The sequence below is a fragment of the Salarias fasciatus genome, chromosome 14 (assembly GCF_902148845.1).
Source record: "Salarias fasciatus chromosome 14, fSalaFa1.1, whole genome shotgun sequence".
Classification (NCBI taxonomy): Eukaryota; Metazoa; Chordata; class Actinopteri; order Blenniiformes; family Blenniidae; genus Salarias; species Salarias fasciatus.
In genome coordinates, this window is record NC_043758.1 from 17,054,522 (window position 1) to 17,077,369 (window position 22,848).

At 44.0% G+C, this 22,848-nt stretch overlaps 1 protein-coding gene across 5 annotated transcripts; it reads right to left on the bottom strand.

Moving 5' to 3' along the window:
- Positions 1-354: 354 nt before the first annotated feature.
- Positions 355-22,361, bottom strand: LOC115401019 (clathrin heavy chain 1-like). Of its 5 annotated transcripts, XM_030109148.1 has the most exons (35): positions 21,992-22,361; positions 19,971-20,178; positions 19,562-19,564; positions 16,898-17,166; positions 16,008-16,169; positions 15,760-15,873; positions 15,385-15,558; positions 14,302-14,499; positions 13,863-14,063; positions 13,335-13,487; positions 13,099-13,221; positions 12,807-12,944; positions 12,294-12,458; positions 11,982-12,162; positions 11,737-11,900; positions 11,522-11,647; positions 11,274-11,416; positions 10,682-10,916; positions 10,385-10,507; positions 10,146-10,291; positions 9,772-9,955; positions 9,419-9,611; positions 9,155-9,312; positions 8,876-9,040; positions 8,379-8,486; positions 7,588-7,755; positions 7,331-7,480; positions 7,081-7,212; positions 6,874-6,984; positions 6,585-6,755; positions 6,278-6,499; positions 5,367-5,387; positions 2,385-2,422; positions 2,198-2,273; positions 1,975-2,115 (listed from the first exon to the last, which is right to left on the bottom strand). In XM_030109148.1, exons 1-34 carry the CDS (start codon positions 22,031-22,033, stop codon positions 2,243-2,245), a joined length of 4,920 nt encoding a protein of 1,639 aa, XP_029965008.1. In that variant the 5' UTR covers positions 22,034-22,361; the 3' UTR covers positions 1,975-2,115; positions 2,198-2,242. The 5 variants fall into 5 exon arrangements, with proteins under 5 accessions (XP_029965004.1, XP_029965005.1, XP_029965006.1 ...); XM_030109144.1 differs by lacking the exon at positions 2,385-2,422 and having other exon boundaries at positions 355-2,115; XM_030109145.1 differs by lacking the exons at positions 2,385-2,422; positions 19,562-19,564 and having other exon boundaries at positions 355-2,115.
- Positions 22,362-22,848: the final 487 nt, after the last annotated feature.

The following is a 22,848-nucleotide window of genomic DNA, read 5'->3' on the forward strand; positions in this document are numbered from 1 at the left end:
ATTTATCTTGGTTATTATTTAGGGTGCGAGCACTGAGAATGCAAAGACTCTACTGGAATGCAAGAAATGATTCTTTTTCTGTTTCAATTACCTTTCAGAGTGTCCATATTGGGGAAGTGGGTGGATTTTTTTGACCTGTAAAGCATTTTATTGTACAAAAAGTGCTATATAAAATAAATACTGTGTGAAAATTTGTATTCAGTAGCTAAGGAATTTGCTCTGCAACGAAGACTGGAATCCTCCTTAAATGTACCTTGTAGTGCTGATCTTGGACACCATTCTGTTGCTGGTGTTTTGAATGACACCAGTGATTTAAAACACAACCCGACTCAAACAGAGTGACTTCACACTGGATGGGTACAATTTTTAGTCTTTTATTTAGGCTATTTCCCTTTCAGGTAAGTCATAATCTTCCACTTATCAATGACAGATCCCCTTTATTATCAATATGCATGACAACGGAAAGGAATTCAACTTATGTTAGGGTTAGGATGACACTTTAAACACACACACACAGCTTAAAGCATGTAAGGAAGTTAATTACATCAAGGTAAATAACAGGCTCTTATTTCATACCATTCTTGACAAAGAACAGGATGTAGGGAGACCTAAATGTCTTCATCATAACCATCTAAACACACAACCTACAGGAGTGTTTATGAGTCTAATCGAGCTGTTATTAGAACACCAAAGGTTCCACCAGCCTGTGTTCTTCGGCCTCCTTTTGCTCCTTCTTGCCATTTCAGCATCAAAGTAGGAGGAAACAGGACAGGTGGAGTGGGGATGGCGGACGGATCGGTGTGTGTGTGGAGGTGGGGGGGGGGGGGGGGGGGGGGGGGGGGGGGGGGGGTCTCCATCTAAAAGTTTTCAATTCTTCATGTTCACATCTGTACACGCAAGAAAAAGAAAAACAGAAAAAAAAAGAAAAAAGAAAAGAAAAGAAAAGAGTAATGGTGACCGAGGGAAACACCACAACACCTGGCATACACGGACCTCAGCACGGGGAGGGTTCGGAGTAAGTACACACACACGCACACACAGGGTAGAGTTCAGGGCCCTGCAGGGTGGGAGCTGTGGTCCCGTCCTCGCACATACACAGATACAGTCTCACACAAGCACTGTACACGGCACAAGAGGTCACCTAAATACATGGAGCCAATGAGAGAGAGCTAATATCTACTAGGGTGGGTCAGGTAGCCTCGGACAGGCCGGTGGTAGAGGGGCTTAGATTTCTTATGTAGACCTTCAGGTCACACACACACACACACACACACATACAGACACGCACACAAACACACCCTCAGTCACACAGTGACATACATCTGTATGCATTTAAAACTCCATAAAGCTACACGCCTGTGCAGAATATACTATCATTACTTAGTGTTGCTAGCTATAGCCATTGAAATGGCAATATATGTTCATTATTATATGTAACCTTTTTTTTTTTCCTCAGAATATACAATGACGAAATGCATTATACAGACAAACCAGACGATGTAAGCTGTTCACATGTTCAGTACGTTCAAAGTAAGAGCTTCTCTACATTGATTTCTTCATGAGTGCAAAATCCAATGCTCCTCCACCTACTTCAAAGGTTCATCGCTGAGCTTTTAGCAAGCCCACTTCTGCACAAACCAATAAAAAAAAAAACAAACAACAAAACAACATGACAGTAACAGAAACACACATAAAAATCTAAATAAGTCGTCATAAATATGGAATGTGAAAAAAAAACCCAAAACATGTGGTCCAATTTCTTTCAAACAATACAAATAAAAGTCCTTCAATGCATTTAAATGTGTACTTATTTAACAGGCCAACGTAATAAAAAAATAGTACTCAAAACCAGAGTGGGCTGTTTGCTTGCTTGTGGCCCCTGTTGTGAGTAGAAGACCATGGGAAGCTGGTGAGGAACACAAAGAGAGAGGGACAGATGGGAGGGGGATGGCGGGTCAGGTGGCGGTTTGGGGTCGCCGGAGGATCACATGCCGTAGCCGAAGCTGGGCTGCGGCGCCTGGCCGTAGCCCGGCGCGCCCGTGTAGCCGTAGCCGTACGCCTGCTGGGGAGGCACCGCCACGTTGGGCCCCGCTGTGAGCATGAGCTGGGGTGTGCCTGCAACACAAAGACCCCCGTGATGAGTCCGAACAGGGCGGCGGTGGTCACAATGCTGTGGGCGATTTATTTTTTTTTTTACCGTAAACAATGGGTTGAGACTCAGTAGCTTGTTCCTCCTGTTTCCTCAGAGACTCAGCGGCCTCGAGTTTATCCACCTGTGGAAAACACGACAACAGGGGCCATGTAAGACTCCGCGTGGACTGTTCCTCAAGAGGCTCTTGAAGAGCAAAGGGCTAAGACGTCGGGCTTAAAAAACAAAAACTGACCTCGGGGTTATTTCACTGGCTGACGGATGGGACCATTCCTGACAGGCGAAGACGAATACAGTCCAGATTTTAAATGAAAAGAGGCCGCAGGATGCAGGCCTTTTGCTAACTGAGGCGGGGACCTTCTATGAGGTGAGAGGAGTTAACTACAACTAGAGCTGCACTGGCTACGCCACCTAGCTCCGCTACGGCGGCTAATCGGATAAAATTACCCACTTATTTGTGGAGAGTTAAGGAATAAGGAGGGGAGAAAAAGACAAACAGCTACAGGGCAATAATGGTCCCACCATCCAGCCACCCAACACGGACAAATGCAAAATGTAGAGTATGTAGAGAACCAACCCCTCGCCTGTGAAAACACTGAATAGCATGTTTCTCTGCCTCATCAGATCGTTCGTTCTGCAGTTCTCACAGACAGAGACCAACACCTGACTGGGTATTTCTAGACGAGTCATTCAGTGCAAAATGTTCATCCAAGGCCAAACACTGCCATGAAAATGAAGGAGATTGGGTGACCAACAGTTCAAACTCTTAAGACGTCACAAAGGATTTCCTATCGAGTCAAACAGAAATCTTTTCCTGTTTATTCTCTTGCTATAAGCACTACATGACAGTCTGAAGCTTGGCTTCATAGATCTTTAGCAGAATAGTGTGTTTCCAGGGCTTGATGGGTCAACCTGTCCCTCGTGGCTCAAAGTCAGCCGCTGCTGGTGCACACAGCTCTGTGGAGAGTGTAAGAAGCTGCGAATGAGCTGCTGAAGCCGTCTGAGTTTAGTCGTTTGCTAAGCAGCTCAGCGGCAGACAGCGACGTCAAGAGGACAGCAGACAGAATTGAACAAATCAAAGAATAAAGCAGACAGCAGAAAGCCTTTATTCTCATCAGTCTGAGGGCAGGCCGAAGAGATAAGAGATAACTTCCCTTCTTGTGATGGCTTTGGGTTCAGTTCTCTACATACTGCGCGGGGTTTGCCACTACAGTCAGTCTAGTTAGGCAGGCCGTTCAAGAGAAGACAGGCTTGTTGGTTTCATTTGAGAAGAGAAAGGGTTAAGAGACATGCTGAAGCAGCAGTTAGGTCGCTGTCGTCTTGAGGAGTGCACGAGAGAGAAGAGGCAGAGCAGCAGAGAGCCGTGGTGGAGGGAGTGAGAACGGGGGTGGGGGAGATGGTTCTGTACAGCCAGTTCAAGGTTTCCAGAAGCAGGCACAGCCAACAGAGACGTCTCCTAGCCTGGCCGAGAGCTGCTGATGCTACGGGGGGGGGGGGGGGGGGGGGGGGGGGGGTGCATGCTGCTCATTCTCTGTGTGAGGACTTCAGATTTTCCGACCAAACAGCAAAACGGTTCTCCTCAGACACTCGGGCCACTTAAAGAGACTGTCTGCAGGAGTGGAGAGGAATACTGGATCACGAGAAACCTTCATCAAATTTTATGTTGCCGGTGTTTGTTTATCACCTCATCTGGGCTTTTATGAGTATTTGGGTTAATTACAATGGGAAGGACATTAGGGAAAAAACAAGAGGTCTAAAATAAAATAAAATAATAATGAAGTAACGTGTCAGTGGCTTCTCCGTCACTGTAAACAAGTCCTCCTCACAGACTGCAGTCTATGCTTCTCCACCATCATCTGTAAACAGGTACATTCAGTCCCCCCGACAACAGAATCATTAAAAATAAATAGGAATAAGTATTCCATCCAAGATCTCAGTAACTGTTTTTTTTTTGTTTTTTTTTTTTTGCTGTCAACAACCAGGATGTGCAGCGATTTAATTTTAACCGAATAAGGGAAGTAAAAAAATATGATTGCATTATTCGAATGTTGGATTTGGCACAACTGTGATATGGGATGCCCTTTAGATTCAACTTGAGCTATTGGCTGACCCAGTCGACACGTCGGCTGATGGATCTGGACTACCGAATGGCGACGGCCCATTTCGAAACCATGTTAAATAATGCACTGCATTCATTGTAGTGTGTTTGACCTTTTTTTAGTTTGCAGCAGCAGTGAGAGTATGGGTTTAGTGTTTGTCACTAATTTACTTTTATATTGCTTTTCTAATTATATTTAAATGCAACTGCAAATGACACTGAAATGCAAAACAGTTCTCCTCAGACACTCGGGTTGCTTAAAGATACAGTCTGTAGGAGTGGAAAGAACACTGAATCACAAAACACATTGCTGGTGTTTCTTTTTAAAGCAACACTGAACGCAAAATGGCCTTTCAGTTGCTGGAATATTGATGCATAACATTAACTGGACTTGAAGATACAGCAGCATTACACTGAAGTTAAATATCGCCATTATATATGTATATATATTTTTTTTCCCCCTTTTTTGGAGACTGTTGATTAATGTTGGACGTTTTGAAAAGTCCCACATTATTGGCTTTACCTTCCTGAAATGTTGAGCTCAGCATTAAGACTGCAGCTGAGTGGTGTTGAAAGACAGCTTAAACACTGAAATTCACCTATTGATCAGTGAGAAAAGGACCTGACCACAGCAGGTGAAGCAGCTGCGCAGAGAGGAACTCTTCACATACACATACACACACACACACACAAACACACACACCAGGCCGGCCGATGGGCCTGCTGGCTGCAGCGCATGGCTCAGTCTGAGCCCTACAGCTGCCGTCAGAATTAAACACTGCCGCGAGAACTTTCACACGTTTTCCTCCTTGTTATGAGGCGTGCGTCTAATTCGAGAGGCTGTCGATGTCCTAGCTGTGGCCGAGGCCAGCAAACCGAGCAGGGCCTCATGGGAGGGGTGTGAAGAGTCCCCCTCTGGAGTTTCGTGGGTTGGTAGGAGGTACGAGTGAAGACGTGGAGTTTTACAGTCAGAAGCAGCAGAGTGACATGGGTACGGGGACGGGGGGGGACGGGGGGGATCATGCAGTTTGTGCTAATTGTACTCCTCCAAACTACAGGCTACGGGGACGGGGAGACAGGGGTCAAAAAGAATGATTAGAAAATGGATTCGACTTTCACCTTTTCCTTTATCGCATCAACCTGGAAAGGAAATTCAGAGAGGCAACTTAAGGAGGAAAGAAAAAAAAAACAAATGGGAATCTCCCAAAATAGAAACCGACAGAGAGAAAAAGAGCAAACGGGACTCGTCACTCAAAGAAGAAACACAAAAATCTTAAGAGTGATGCGGGTCGATAACGCCACTTTTGATACAAATGCAAAACTTGAGATTAATTTGGTCAATCATCGCCTTGAGTAAATTTACAGAGTTTAATAGGCTCTAAAGGTAAAGGTAAAAACATCTACTCAACAATGTAGCCATTTACTGTAAATATGTTACAATTTAGTCAATGCTTCCTGATTTAGCACGTTAGTGTAGCAGCTCACATGACAAGCCTCCCTCGGGTCTGCTTTCTGTCATGAAAGCTGCAGCTGCGTCATGTTTTGGCTTTTTTAACAGAGATAAATGACATGACAAGGCAACATGGCACTGATGAACCTTCTCTGTAACACATTTGTATGGAAAAGTAGCTTTGAGGGATGAAAACCCAAATGAAAAGGAAAACACCGGTGGCGACACATGATGGAGAGGATGAGCATGGATAGAGGAAAGAACTGGCAGTACTCTGGGAATTTGGACTTTCCTTCTTTGACACCATGTAGGGAGAAACTGCTTAGTGTCAAATAGTATTTGCAACAGCAAATTTGGACCTACAAGATATAATAGTCTCTTTTGGTTTTGTGTCACACAAAGCCTCAGGTGCCGCTATCTAGCCGGAAAGTACAGGTCTGCAAATAATTTTCCACATTTCAACAAGACGAAAAAAAGTCAATATGCTGTTTATCATTCTAATTATCCTCACCAAATGATCCACCACATCTCAAAGATTCTTACAAGGACGTGTACCTCTGGCACACTCGGGTCAACCCACCTTAGAGAGATATTCCCTCATGACCTGGATAAAGTATGGCATGGAGAAGTCCATGATATTGTGCCGCCAGGCGGTCTCCAGAACCACGTCGGGCCGCAGCAGGTCGTAGCAGGTGAATAGGCAGGCGGCGAAGCACTCTTTCTTGTCTTCCTTCAGGAACCAAGCGAGGAGCTCCTCTGCCAGCTCGATGTCTTTCGACTCTGAAGCGTACTGCATGGCGTCCTGCAGCGACAAGTACAGATCCCTTAACCAGAGCTGAAAACCGTGGAAGAGTTCTAGGTTGCTGTTAATTGTAGGAGCTGCGTACCTTGTAGAGCTTGTCTTTCTTGCAGAGCTCCACGCTCTGCTTCCAGCGGTTGTTGCCCTTGAACAGGTAGGCTGCGATCCTCCTGAATTCAATCAGCTCGTGCTTTTCCAGGCCTTGGGCCAGGGAGATGTTGTCAAAATTGTCATAGGCGTCGATGGATGTACGCAGTGCCTGCACAACGGACGGGAGGAAGATGAGACTGAGATGGAAGCATCACATTTTCTATTTTTGAGCACGTCACACTGGAGGCAGCAAAAACAAAAAACAGCAAAACATAATCCTATCGTACCGCAAAGTCTTCCTCAATGATGAAGAGGTTGTTGAGGGCCTCATTGACAGACTTGTTATTGTGGTTCTGGACTGACCTCAGGTAAGGTTTAACCAGAGGAAGCTGCTTCACCTGAACAAAAAACCAGGAGGAAAGGCAAACTGTCACAAGCAATCACTACATACAGGGGATCCCATCTGTTCGCAGCGAGCAGGAAGAGAGCCCGACCTTGCTGAAGAAGTTGACGGCGCGTGTGTGGTCCAGCCGTGGAGAGAGGACAATGAGCAGGTCGTTCAGTAACAAGGGTTTGAACTCCAGATAAAACTGGACGGCTTTGTAGTAGAGCTCCACATTGGCCACCTGCAAAATGACACGCACTCAGCTGAAGATTTACAGTTTCTCTTGAACTAACACGACTTTCCTCTGCCGTTTGCAGCCGGACTCGTTACAACTGACTGAAGATTGGTTCATTTCGCACCTTAGTGACGATGTCTTTGAACTGGCCCTCCTTCCAGGCGTCAGACGGGTGGTTCATCATGGTGATGATGGCGTTGTCATATTCCTCATACTTGTCGTAGAGGAACACCAGCTCTGCCCACAAGTGGGCCTGCTCGGCTGCCCTGAGAACCTTACAGATAAAGAAGGTGATGCCGATAAGTTCATGAACTCAGGTGAAACGTTTCTTTATCCAGACTGGGAAACAGACGACAGCAAACATTCTGATCCCACGCTAACCTTTGGAATGTTGACGCGGGACCAGAAGAGCTCCAGGTGTTCCCTCATCTTCTGGGGTTTGAATTTGGAGTAGAGGATGGCCAGCTCGGTGAACATGCCCATGTGAGCACGCTCCAGCCCCAGAGCGGCCTCCAGCATGGTGATGAGCTCCTCAAAGTAGCCGCGGTCCTGAAGGACACGCACACACACAAAGCTTAGGAACTCTTTAACACTTGATTTGTTTGGCATTTAAATTCAAGGCAATTTTGGCTTCAAGGAAACAAATAATTTCAGTACGGTGCTTCTTTCACATTAACTCGTCCAATTCAGGAGAAACATTTTTATAACTCACACCGTTCTCAGCAAGACAGAAACACTGACTCCACTGGTTAAAAAGTTTTGTCACTCAAAACAAATATCACAGACGTCACAGTTAAAAGCCGGATGGTATTTAGAAAAGGCTTTAATGTATTTTTAAAACTGCAACACCCCACACCAGTTTGATTTTATAAATGATCAGCCACCTACCAGTGGGACTAAAACAAATCAAGGTGTATAAAATGACCAAATGTCATTTGAAGGGATTTAAGAATAACAACAATTATTGAATAAATGACATTCAATTATTTTCTGTGTATAACCATGGCATTCACACACATGCAATCACTGAATTGTATTTAAAAGTTCAAACCTGTAGCAACTAAAATTCAAACAGAGATTTTTGTTCATACCAGCAGCACTAAAGAGAATGTGATCCACAGATTATTCTGTGTTTCTGACAGAAACACTCATGCTGATCGCCAGCGATGTACCTGGTAGTAATTGATTAGCTCCTCCAGTTCGTCAGCGTGGACGACAATATGCAGGCCGCACATCTGTGCAAGACGGAATTCCTTTCCATCGACACAAGCGAAACACACCTGGAAGAGAAGAAATCAAACAGAACTTAGTGAATAACTCAAATGAGAGCCTTGCGGAGGTGCTTGATGATACATTTCAAACAGTAAAAGGGAACCTTGCGTTCCCAAAGTTTAAAATCAGATCAAACGACACAAAACTCATGCTGCAAGGCTGCCATGATAGATATAACCTACATCGCAACTTGCTTGGATTATCAAGGTATTTTCACAGGCTGAGCCCTCACAAGCATCAACAACACAAACCGCTGTTGGTTTTTGCCGCATTTAGACCTCCAGGGGTTGGATGGCAACACACACATTCCGCATATGGCGCACTCCAAGGTGACGCTTCAATGGGATCAAACCTCACTGGTGTGAACACACCTGGTCAGAGTTGTAACATTCCTCACCTCCTTCCAGGTGCGAGTGCTGTTGGCCTTGCGAGCTCCGTCCACAGCGGCTTGATATTCTCCCAGGTGCACCAGAGTGGACGCCAGACGGCCAAAGTTAGACACGTTGTTGTAAAGCAGTTTGGCTGCTTCATACATCTTGTCATCGTAGCAACGATCGCCCACCTGAGGGAGGTCAACAGAAGCAAAGGTCAAGTCAGGAAAAGACACGACTGCTTACAGAGGAAAGCATCGCCCCGTGTCAGCGTTCTGGACATCTGTGAGGCTCACAAGACCTACTTGCTGAATGTGGGCATTGTTGGGCCCATTGATAAACTCTTCCAGCTCGGCCAGGCGGTTGGTCTTGGCCAGGGCAAAGATCAACTCGGTTTCAACGTAGGACTCGCGGGCCTTTTTGCGGGCCATCTGCAGGAACTTCACCAGGTCCTCCCAGTTTCCTGCAGGCGGTAAACGGCTCATGTCAGCACTGTGGCCACAATATACGTATCAAACTGCTCTTGTAGTCACACTGAGCCAGGAGCTAAATACATCAAGTCATCTTACCACTTTGGGCTGCCGCTTGTCCCACCTCCATGTAGGCAGAGGGGTCGTCGGCCTTGATGTAAGAGTCAATGGCCTCTTTGACCAGGCCCTTCTGAAGCTGGGCCTTCGCCAGCTGACTCCAAACTGGAGGCTCGTTGCAGCGCTCTGCAAATTCATAGGCTCTGTCCAAGTTACCGATGTGTTCGATCAGAACCTGGAGACAAGAAAACAGCCAGATCCATCAATATCAAGACTGAGAACAGTTCTGGTGGAAAATATCATTTAGCTCAAGATTTACGCCCGTGTAAGGTAACACGGAAAGATTTATATCTGTGAATGATTTTATAAACAGAGTGCAGACAGAGCCGACTCACCTGCACTGCAGAAGTGTTGACATCGAATTTTCTGAAAATAGCGAAGGCCTCCTCGAACAGCTCGTTGCTGATGGCAATGTTTGCAATATCTGGGGCATCGTAGTTATCAAGGCGGTTTATGTACTCCATGACTCGTGTTCGATCAGCCTTTATGGCTGTCAGAATGAGGAGATTCTGGAGGTTTCTAAAAACACACAAGAGAGGAAATGCTAAAAATCTGCTCTAACATCGAACACGACACCTTTCAGAATATCAGCCAAAAAGAAATGCAGAACAGCAGAGTGACCGATTTTAAAGCCTAGGAAAAACAGACGGGACAAGGCCCTGTGCTTTCATGAGAAAAATAAAAGGGAGAGTTTGAAAAACTTTCTCACCTGTGCTCACTGAAGACGGAATTATCCAGAACAATCTTTTCCAGGAGCTCGATGAGCTCATTGGGAAGGTCAGCGGTCATGAAGGCCTTGACTGTGACCGACACCTCCTCCGGATCCTGAGTCTCCGATAAAGCCGTCTGGACAACCTGCGACAGTGGGAACGACAAATGTGATGCCCTAAAATACCTGCAGAGCAACAGGCCACGTCTGTAATGCTGGCGTCTAAGAGAGGACCTGACCTGATCAATGAGTGGCCTTCTGTAGTTGTTGGTCTCTAATAACACACTTGCCCACAGCTCAGGGTTCTTACGACGAACAAGGTAGCGGGACAGACTCTTGAATAGTGAGTTCTCGTTGCAGACCTAAAAAAATAAAATAAAATAAATATAGATCAAAACATTAAAAATCAACATCATCCAAACAACAGCATTTCATAAAAACAAAAAACAAAAAAAACAATGCTCACTTGAACACCTAAAATTTAAATGCATGGAACATTTTACACCACCCAGAAAAAGATGTTAGTTCAAACTCACATGGATGAGCTCCTGGTCACACTGTCCTCTTTCATAAGCCACACAGGCCAAGTGGGGGTCTCTCTTCTCGCAGTACTTGCCCACCACGCGGCTGTCGTAGAAAGGGTTCTCCCTCAAGAAGCGCTCAGGGTTGTTGTTGCTGTCGATGTAGATCTTGGCCAAAGCGTTGTGAGTTGCAGGTTCCTCACAGCCCTCATGAATACGAGCCTCCAACCAGGGCAGCAACAGCTTCAGTCTGGAGAGGGAGACATTGTCAGAAGTGTTCAGAGTTCCTCTTTTATTTTTCACGTGTCTTCTAAGCGTGCCTATACTCTAGAACTGCAGTCGCTGAGGAATAAATTAGCTGTGAGGCTTAGCTTGAGAAGACTGTACAACCATTTCTCACACAGGTTGAGGAAATCTGCAAATATCCTTACAGGTGACACCTTCTTATCTCTACAAAGCTGTCAAGACTTAATTAATTTGCCTGCTTTGTACTTTCACCATCCTTGTATTTCAGTAGGAGAGGGAAGACATGACAATTCTATCTAACCCCGGTTCCATTTAAAGTACACCACAGTGACTCTGAGTTACAAATGAGTTTTGCTCTCACCGATTTCTTTTCTCCACCTCAGCGACCAGCTCGTCCGTAGAGAATTGTCCTCTCACGACCATGATCAGGTTCTTAATCACATCCTCAGCGCAGTCAACGTCCAACAGCCCTCCAATGACCACCGGCAGGCGGCTTGGGTTCACCTGGAACGAAAGATCAAAACATTGAAACACGTTTCTGGTTTGGTACAGATCTGTTTGAGTAAAGAAAAGACGTTTCTATTTACTCTTACTAGTGTGGTAAAGTACCTTTTGAACATAGATTTCGATGTACTTCTGCAGACTGTTGCGGTACAGGTACAGGACCAGATCATGAACGAAGTCAAAGCGGTCGCAGACGATGATTAAAGGCAGCTGGTCAGTGAGCTTGGCTTCCTGTTGTGGTGGGGAAAACAAGAAGTTTCAATCTACTATTCCAGAAATAGTCCAAAACAATATTTTGACGGAAAAATATTTATTCTGACCTTCAGGAAATTCTTCACACGTTCAGGATCGTAGCAATTGCTTTCCCTGCAGATTCTCTCCACCTCTTTGATTTGTCCCGTTTTGCAGGCAGCCTGAATATATTTGAAGTGAACCTCTGGATCCTGGCTGAAGTTGACAATGGATCCCAAGAAGTAAAACAATCCTAAAAGAAGAAAATTAAAGTGTTACCAGTATATCTCTCATGAGCATTAATGTAAATATCGCTCAGACATTAGTGTTTTACCCTCAAAGCTCTTGAAAGACTCAAAAAGTTCCGTGAGGGACTGAGTGGTGAGCTGCTCGTGGTACTTGGAGGCGACCTGAACGCAGATCTGCAGGTTCTGGCGAATGTTGGCGGACAACATGGCCCTCAGACACTCCAGAGAGTCCTCCACAGAGAGGGAGCCAAAGAAATTCACCAACCACTGCAAAAACATCAACCGTCAGCATGACAAACAATAACGGACCAAAACACAAAAATGTATGCAGGAGCAGAATCAGAGCTGTAATTCAGCCATTTCTTTTTGACAGCATATTCTTTCAGTCTGAGTTGTACCTCTGGGTTGAGAAGATGTGTGTGCACCACAGCTCGCTTGATGTCATACAAGTCAGTATAATGCTCCAGCGCCCTCTGCAGGAGGCCAGCTTTCTCACACAGCTGTGCCACATGGGCTCGATCGTAGTGGGTGAACATTTGATTTCCCAGAATGGCATCTGCAACCTATGAGAAAAAAAAAATTTCATTGATATTGACACCATTATTGACATGACGTGTTGCAGCAGGAACAGCAATAAAACTATTTAGAGGGAAGAAGACAGACAGAGGAACATATTTCAGAAGGCGAAGCAGCATAGAAGGGTATCAAAATGTGATAAAAATGGCAAATTAGAAAAACAAAAAAAAAAAAAAAAATCCAAATGTATACAGATATAATTTCCATTCAAATAAACTGTGGTTGTCTAGGTTTTACTGTTGCGATAAATAAAGGAAATGGCCATGTCACTCAGGCTTTGGATCAAATGAGATGATGAGCGCAGCTGGCTCTGGCTCATTGACGTGTCCGAGTACCTGCGGTGCGTGGACCAAATTCATTTCCAGCAGGCGTGTCTGCAGCGGCCCTTCCATTGGTCTGTTGTTCTTCAGGGCGTCTAGCAGGAAGGATGTGCACTGCTGGATCAGGTTGTACTCCATAAACACATCCACAATCTGAGGGCACAAATAAGACACATGGGTAAAAAATGTCACACTAGGAAGATATTTGTCCTGAGCGCTTTTTTTTTCACGTATTAATATGACTGCGACCTTCCCTTAACAGTCGACGACTTGCAAGAGGTGGAACGACCACAAAAGCATTTTTTACCTGTGTTATGTCAGCAAGCGGCTCTTCATCTTGAACCAGCATCTGGGAGAACTGAAGGCCCTGTTCTGGACTGATGCGCATCACATTCCTCAACAGAAAGATCCAGTCCGGAGTGTAGCCCACCTGAAGCACAGACAGATCTTTAAGGAAAATATCTACGTTCATGCAGTGATGAAAACATGTAATGTACAAGCAGCTGTGACCAACAGAGCAACACAGTCTAGACAGTCGCAGACCTTCTTGGCATAGAGGACAATCTTCTGGAACTGTCCGGTCTCTGCAAAGCACTGGATGACCTTATTGGGGACGTTGGCTCGGAGATAGACACTGAGGGCAAGGGTCGGATCTACAGACTTCACCAAGTCTCCCAGCTCCTCAGAACATTCCAGCTGGAAGACAAATGGAATGAATCAAGTGAATATGAGGTTAGGACGAGTTATTAAACCTGAAAAACATTGAGAAGCAGCAGTGTTTAAAATTATAGGAAGTTAATGAATTCCCGAAAATCTTCATTTTCTTTGATACTGTGTAAATAAACCAGTCTTCATGTTATGACCACAAACGCCAACTAGCAATGTGGATAAAGTAGAGGAAGTGGTAGATCAATACCACTGTAACACAGCACAGGTGTGGAGAGTTTCTTAATGTTGCCATTTAGAAATAAAAACCCAAAATGAAAACAGACTAAGCTGCCTGAGAAGAGCATTCTGTCTGTGATATATCAGGGGATTATGGTGGAGTAAAAGCAATAACTGCACACATACCTTGTCCTCTTTTAGCCACTTTTCTAGTAACTGCTTGCGGCCCTGCTGGAGAACAGGCCTGCAAAGCTCCAGAGACTCAAACTTATTAAGCTGGCCCTGGTCCAGCAGGATGCCAAAGTACTGCAGCAGGGGGGACGTCTGGCCCGGCTGGGCCGGAACGCTCTGGAACCTACGAATGGTGTCTGGAGTTCGCAGGATTCCCTACAGAAGAAAGGCCAAAGGTTACCTGTAGTCATCATAGAACCCTTTTAAGATTGTTACACAATAAAACCAAAATAAACATGTAGTGGTTTGACTGAAAATGCAACATATTCAAAACATTTGTAGGCAAATCCAAACACGATTTAAATTCCGAAACAGAAATCAGGCCAGTCTAAACCGGTCTGAACTCATGCGTTGTGTTCCTTGAGCCCAATCTGCTGGAGCACACTGAAAGTACCTTGGGTGCATTGGCTGCCACCTTGGCAGCTTCCGAGTAATTCCCAGCAGCAAACAAAGTGTTGAACTTGCGGGCAAACAGCTCCTCGGCTCCGGCGAGGTTGTTGCGTACGGCCATGCGGAGAGCCAGGTCTGGGTTCTGGAGCACGTTTGTGATGTAGGGGATGATGTTCTCCTCCTCAACACACACCGACAACACCTAGATACATTTGAACACTTTATCATTTGCACAGAACTGAAGATGACAAGTATAACATTGGTTAAGTTGTATTTGAAGCCAAATATGAGTTCTACTCAAACTATAATGGATTCAACGGAATTAAACCTCATCTGTTTTTGTTTATCGGGTTACGCTTCATGTGTATGCGTGGCGTGCAGTGTGTTAAACTCTACGTTAGAACCTGCAGGTGAGAGCCAAAAGCAATAACAGGATTAGATTCCATGTGTCGCCTGCCTGGACAAGATTAACCCTCCTGCTGTGACAGTCACATGCCGCCCGACACTAAAGATGCTGCTTCAGCCTGATATTTTCAGAGATTTCCTCAGTCAAGGTCAAACACGCTGAGAAAATACTGCAGCACCACAGGTAAAGGCAATCTGCGAATAAGAGTCACGGCCAAACAAGAGGGAAGCAAATTCACAATGCCACTGACTCGGCAACAAATATTTTCAATTTGTTTCTAAAACTAGATTCATTTTTTTAGGATTTGATCAAAACATTCAGATGTTCATTGCTTTATCGCTTCCACTATTTAAACATAAAATCTTTAAAAAGTCACTCACCTTTAGCTTTATTTTCTAATTAAGATGTAAAAATAAAACCCTATTTTTACCAATGGAAATTATTATACAGGTGATTTTGTTTGTCATTAGTGAATAAGAGATTTTCTGACTCAACACTATTGCAATCATTTCCCACTTCAAATGACCATTAACTGACCCAAAAGTCTAATAATTCAAAGAACTGATGAATACAAAATGAATATAGAAACTGGTGATGTAACATGAGCTATGAGCCGATTGCTAATGAAGGTGTCGTGTGTTGAATGTCGACACAAACTGACTCAAAGTATGAGTAACACACCTGTCCTTTCCTGTTGACGCCAATGATGCCAGCTGTGGGCTCGTGGGGAGCGGTGACGAAGATGGTCTCCCCGCTGATCCTGTTCATGTAGATACAAGTTCCAGTCTCCAGGTCATACAGGTGGATGTAGCCATATTTAGTGATGAGGAACACCACATCCTGCTTGGAGCTGATCTAAATTAAGAGAAAGAAAGACTGCTGAGTGAACGCTTTCCAAAATCCATGCAGTTTTTAATTTGACAAAACAACAGCAGTGGTGAGGTGGAGTATTTGTTTAACATCAGATAAAGAAGGGAGTCTTTATTTTAATCCCCGTAGACGAGTGACAGACACATCAAATAGGTGTTTTAAATGTTTCCTCAAAAGGTTCTTCACCTGCATGGCGACAGGGAAATCATTCTGGGCTTCTGGAGGGAAGAAAACATCCACAGCTTTTTTTGGAAACGGCTGGTTCCCAGTTGGCGGAGTTCCCACTTCAATGATGTGAAGCTAGACAACAGACGACATGAAGACAAAATGAGCCTTACAGAGTCTCAGGAAAGGTCTCAAATGTAGTTCATTGGGATGGACGGCACTTCAAAACAGTCTTTTTTTTTGTCTTTTGCAGCTCAACTCGTACTTACTTTTCCTCCTGCCTGTCCTCGCACAGCAAAGCAGAACAGAGTGGACTCTTCAGTGTTGCCCTCCATCTTGAATTGTGCAAACCCGGCGGCATGACCCTCAATAGGCTGAGAAACCTTACGATCCACCGAGTACAACTGCATCGCTCCGACAACACGGTTTTGCTAAGAGGGGGAGAAACGAACAAATAAAAAAAACACAGGGTCAAAGGTCAGGAGTGTCCGTGCATTATCAGAACTTGCTTAGTTGGACTGATTCTTCAATACATCTGCAGTCTGTATCATCAGGACCAGTGAGTTTATGATGAGATCTTAAGTTTTCTTAGGTTTCAGTTAAATAGAAATTTATGTCACACACAATGTTTTAATTCTGCATCGTATTTTAAGACGAGGGAAAGCAGCTGATCTGGTAAAATGTTACATTCTGAAAGCTTATTTAAATGAGATTAGGTCCCAAATGGTTAAATTATCCTGTGAAGCAACACCCTTCATTTATACTCATGTTTATATCAAAATATTTCAAAGTACAGAGGACAAGTTCTGCATCTTATTGACATTTTCAGCAGCTGATTGTCGCCATTAGTGTCAAGATGACATGTAAAGCTGTGTACACATTTCTACTGCAGGCAGGATTAGGCAGCAGCCTCGAGTGCAGGGTGAGTCAGACATTTGATCACTTTCAAAAAAGTGAAAAAACAAACAATTAGATTTTTTATATACTGTAATATTGACATTTTTGACAAATACTTGGCAGATAAAAAGGTTAAAAAATTAGCACAGCAGACATGAACTTGTCATGTTTTTTTTTCTTTTGACTGTTGACTTGTTCGATAAATCTACAAGTCATAACCTGTTTTAAAGATAAGTATGTAAAGCTCAAGCTGGTGAATTACCTGTGCTGAAATTCCAATAAGCAGCAACCATTTCTGTTTGGCGTCTGTGCGGTAATTAATGATCTGGCAGCCCGCCAGGCTGGAGTGACGGTCAAAGACTTTGATTGGCTGGGAGTCACCCTCCATGCTCCAATGGTAGACGGCGTTGTCTGTGACTAGGGCGACAGTGTTGAGCGAGATCCACTTCCAGAAGGTCACGTCATCCGTCATCGTGTGAGCCTTCATCTTGCTCTTCATCTCAATGTTAAAGATCTGCAGGGTTTTGGCCGCTGAAAACACGGGAGAGGCGAGTTCACACGAGGTGACACACGGGAAAGATGTGACCCACAACAAACCCCCCTTCAGAACCTCTTGAATTCAACAAAACCAGTCCAGTGACTAAAGCTACGACACACAGCACACTCGGGAAAGAAACACATTGTTCGGGAAAACTTACTCCAGGAACTGGAGAAATGCTGGCAGTCGGGGTTTTACAAAAAGCCAGTACCAGCTTCAAAACAAGGTGCAAGACCAACAAAAGGAGCAACCACTTAAATGGTGGATCTGCATTCAGTTAGACCTGATGCAACAAGCTGTTCATGGAGATCGCTTTGACTTAAAGCCTCGTCCAATGATGCCAGCTTAGATTTTAAAAGCTGCTGCTGCAGACATTGCAATCATTGCAGAGGAAACTGGAATGATTGTCATTTGTGATTATTTCATTCTTGCAGTGAGGATTCTGCAGGGCTGGTTTTGTTTATGCTTTTCCTTGATGGATTTTGTCACATTTTCCTTTGTGGGTTCTATTTTAGTACTTACACAATACTGCTATTACTACCATGCCGTCTGTGCTTCGTAGCTGGCTCTAACTTTCCATGGTGATTAACTACAATGTTTTTACATGTTTTTTTCCCACCGTCCTATTCAGCCACAACCAGATCGCTTAGTGGCTGACGTTTGCAGAAAAACATTACAAGGCCGCTCTGTGCAAGTTCAAATGAGGATTTGGTGAGCTGAGAGGGCCCGCCACCGAGTCCAGAGATGAAACTCCAGTCACTGCTCTGAGCGGAGTCGCATTGGAATTTAATCCTAAAAATGAGGGATGTGAGAATTTGGGTTGGGTCTGAATGCAGATTAGCAAAAGAAGACCACAAAGCACACAAACAGATGTAATGATGAGAAGGATGCTGGACAGATGCACTCACACTGACTCTAGCTGCCTGAGCTAAAGATATATAGAAATATATTTTAGATTTAATCCGGCCAAAGCAAGCCTCATTCAAATGAAATCAGACGAGTACCAGTTAATTCAACATATGAATTAAAGTACAGCAACAGATGTGTGTGTGAAAAGATGTGTGTGTATTGTGAAGCAAAAAAGGCTCCACCTACATGTAATACATAGAGTGAGCCAAGTTAAAATTAAGACGGTAAACTAGAAAACTAAGAAAAAAATCATTTTTAAATTCAATTAAGGTTGGTATTTATAATCTTTAACAAACTGAAACTAAGTGATAAATATAATTGCTAATTACATATAGTCATAAAATATAATACCGAGTAGTGATCATTTGTGAAACTTCTGAAAACAGACAGGAAATTGATCTGAATTTACATCCAAAAGGTAAACTTGGGGAATGGAGTAGTGCTGACGTTTGGCTTTGTTCTCTTTAGTACCCTGCTGTGGGCTAATGAAAACAGGGACACATTTAATGGGTCGATGGGCCTGATGTCACAGGTTAATCCACGATCAATTGTCCACCATGTAAAAACAGCCGAGTATCAAACTGGTGAGCCGCTGAATGTTTCAGCATCCGGTAGAAAACTGAAGTCATTTTGAACTCTGTTTCCAGAAAAACTATCTATCTTCCAGCTCTAATAGATAACATGCTGTCCTTCAGTTTTATTTTTTCATTCATCATTATTTTGATGTGCTTTGTCAATTGTGCAATCAGAAACATATAATATATTCTATCTGCTCTAAGAACAGTTAATGTGTCAAGTCTCCAGCAGACATGGGTAACATGCAGAGATCATCAACACTCTCCAATCAGAGTCAAGTTCTACATTTTTATGAGTTTTACTCGAGCTTTCGTTTCAAGCTCGTGTCCCAGTGACTCCAAACAAAGCACCTCAGATGCAGCATTTGAAGCCTTCAGACAGACTGTCTACATCAACAATCCTGCACTCAAGCAGATCTCTGCAAAACATCAGGAACTGAATAATTAGACATATACAACTTTTGATTTTACACGGCTCATAACGTCTGTGAACATTCACCCGACTTTCCATTTAATCCAGGACTAGCTAAATGCTGAAGGTTAAACTTTAATTTACGAGGCAACTCACACAGATCTGAAGTCAGTGATTAGCACACTATTTGATGTGGGCTCTGTGGTTTTTGTAATGTGGCTAATATTAAGACATTCAGGTCCATGTGACGCACGGGAAGTGTAACTAGATGGTCATTAATAGTATACAATATATGTGCAGTGTAGCAAACGGGACAAACACACCAACACAAAAAGTACACTCTTATAAGGAACTTAGTTTTGCTGTGTTCTGCTTTTGTTAGCGGCGTATATTCAAGCATTCATTAAACTTGCTATCGGTAGTGTGCACACATTTCAAGACAGTGCATACAGGATCACTTTAACAACTCATGATATGTAAAATTCAACTCACCGTCTGCAAACATAAGAAAGCAGTAAGAAATGAAAAAAGAGCAAAAACAAGCAAAATAGACAAAATATTCATGACAGCATGACATTTCACTAACACTACAACCGCTACGATTTATTAGGAGTATTAAAGTTCACATTTGAACTGGATACATCTAATTTAGCTACTTCTTTTTGACAAACACAAATGAGGTGATCTACATATGAACATCAAAATGAAAAAAAGCAGACTGTGACAGCTACATAACTGACTGACAACACAAATTTTTACACAAAAGACCCAGTGAGTTAGAAAAATCAAAATAGAAAGATATACGGCCAATCAAAAACTTTAACCCTGTTACTGTCTCTGTCCATGTGCTCAGTTACACCTAAACACTAACAGTGCTACATGTGTTTCAGCTGGGGCTTACCTTTGAGGGCAATAACTTTGCTGGCGGGGTTCATGATGGCGCTGTCGGCGGAGATGGGGCGGCGGATCGGGTTGTTGGGATCGGCCATGTCAATGATGACAACCTGGGCCTGCTCGCCCACTTTCTCCCTGATGCAGATGAACTTGTCGGACTCCATGGTCAGAGTGCTGAATCCGATGTTGGCGGGGTTGATTCCCAGGTTCTGGAGCTGCGATACGAGTACAAAACCTTAAGTGGCAGCCCTAAGTGTTTACTACAAACAATGACATCGATGATGTATATATACACACATGCACGCATATATTCTTTTTTTTTGTTTTCTTTACTTACAATAATAAACATTCAAGGCAAAATATCAATACAAAAGGACGCAACATGGAAAGAAGGCATTCAGGCTGCAATGCTCACAGCAGGAATGCAATATTAATACCATCATCAGATAACAGCTTCAAATGTCAGTAACAGTAGAACATGGAAATTTTAATAAACTATCTTCTGTCTGGAAGAGTCCACGAGGCATCATGATGAGTAACAGGCCAAGGGGGATTTCCACAACAGGAGAGCCTTTTTGCTAGCATTATGAGTGAGCCAAACACAAATGATTACAGTGAAGATATACAAAACAGCACTCAGCTCAGGTGGATGCTAAAAGCTAAAGAATCAAGAAGTGTGTGACTATTCAAAGCTTCCCTGTCTCTTCACAAAAAAAGTGTATTGTTCAGAAGTCATGATCGCAAACCATTTTGTCCTAAATTACTCATTACCCAAGTACCTTTACACTTCAAATAATAACCAAAACATTGCTGTCTTTTCTCCACATTACTTTGGTAAAGAATACACTAGTCCCTCAGTGTGTACTCCACCATCATCCAGGACATCGTAAGGTAGAAGGAGCACTTCCATGCATTTTCAGCACCATCCTTCAGCATCACACCTGTATTTCACCTTCACCATGAAGATCTGCACACTTCTAATGGCGTGTGAGCAGGGGGGCATGAGGTGGAGGAGCAGGATTTTACACCTCCGTCATCAAGGCTTAAATTAATTAAACTCCCATCAAATACAAAAAAAAAAACACTTCAAAACTACTGGTAGTGAACACAAAATTCTGGAGATACCTAACGTGCACACAAAATGATGTTTGCAATATACAGTCAGATACAAACCCTGTCTGACGAGCAGTGTTCGTCCAGGGTCTTCATATCTTTTAAATTGTATGTTCTATTTATTTAATTGGTCTGGGATGTGGTTACTTACTGCCTCGATGTGACATTGAGTGATTTTGTCCCTGCGGTGAAGGGGCAATAAACATGTGGAAAGGACAGCAAAGACGAGCTATACTATAGAAGGGTGTTTGGTGTTTGATGACAGTGGGAGGATTCTCCAGAATAATCTCGGTGTTTAACACGCCGTGTTGTGACATAACCTTCGAGTATGGCGTGGAACGGGAAAGGGTGCACCGTGGCTGCAGTTGACCGCGGACTCCCCCCGCTCCGAACGGCCACACGACTGGCCGGAGCCCCGCTTGACAAATAAACATCCCGGCTGATTTTAAAACAGCGGCGAAGTGTGCTGGTTCTGGCGGCTGTGACGGTATCCAGGTCAGCGCCGGAGAGCTCTTAAAATTACATGACGTGACTCCAGCATCCCTCACGACACAGAACCGTGAACGAGCTAATGCCCCGGCTCTAAGCTAGCTTCACGTAGCGGCGCTACCGTCTTAATGTTATAACGGGAGGAAAATGTTGCTGAAGGTCAGCTGTGATGAGAATTGTTTATTCCTTCCGCCCTGAACCAGACTGCCAGCTAACGGGAGCTTGCGCCCAGAGTACCAGGCGGCAGCATCCGTGTGATGAATAAGCGGCGCTAGCCTGAGAAGCTAAACGGGGGAGGGGAGGTCATTCATTTGCTGCGGGTATTGACGTTTATCGTTAGCTTCGCTAGCAAGCTGTCAAAACGAAATCCTCACATTACAGGGATGCTGGAGGTCGCGCACATTTTTTTAACGTGTCCGCACGTACCTGCAGGTGCTCCTGGAACCGAATAGGCAGGATCTGAGCCATGGTGGATTTCTTGAGCTTCTCCGGAGTCGCGGAATCCTAGCCGTACAGCTAGCAGGCTGGCTCGGCAGTAGCACCGCGCTAGCTACGACCTCCTCACGGTGTGTGTAGGTCGGAGCCAGTCAGTGGAGGAAAAAAAAACAGCACAGTAATGACGAAAAAGACGAAATACGGTGCAGGCAGTCGTGTTTCCGTAGTCCGGCGTCAATGGAAACGCGGGTTTTGTGCCCCCTTGCGTGTCCGGTTTCAGCACTGCATCGATGGATAGCAGTGGCTACGGCTGATCTTCTGTCCAAAATCCGCAATGGCGGCGGAAACGGCTCTCAGCCTTCTTCCCCATCCGGAAGCATCGGGGAGCGGAGGAAGGACACCGCTCTGCCCCTCACATTTATTTACCCTTTACCCCGTCTATCACGCCAATTTCACCCTTTGTAGATTACCCTCTAATCTGGATTAAACCACTAATTATTCAATCAGGTGCGTCAGTTCCGTAACAATTAAAAAAAAAAAAAAAAAACCTCACCAAGTATTACTCTTAGAAAAGAATGGGAAAACCAATGAAATTACATTTGTTGCTTCAGATTTATCACATCTCTATATCAACACTTAGGAGAAAGGCTCATCTGGGATAGATTGTTTGCATGCATTCAGCATGTTCAAAGTGACACTTAAACAGATTAAAGTAGATTAGCAGCAATTATTTAAGAAACTGTGCCATTAACCAATTACAAAATCTAAAGGAACTGACAGCTCTAGCTATTTCATACATGAGGGAAACACGGCATAAGTGTAAGACACAAAATTCAAGGATAACTGAC

Coding starts and splice junctions, on each gene's coding strand:
- LOC115401019 (XM_030109144.1), bottom strand. CDS start 22,033: ATGGCTCAGATCCTGCCTATTCGGTTCCAGGAGCACCTGCAG. Junction 12,459..12,806: donor ATTTGGTCCACGCACCGCAG/GTACTCGGACAC, acceptor TTTTTCTCATAG/GTTGCAGATGCCATTCTGGG. Junction 7,213..7,330: donor TCAAAGACATCGTCACTAAG/GTGCGAAATGAA, acceptor GTCATTTTGCAG/GTGGCCAATGTGGAGCTCTA.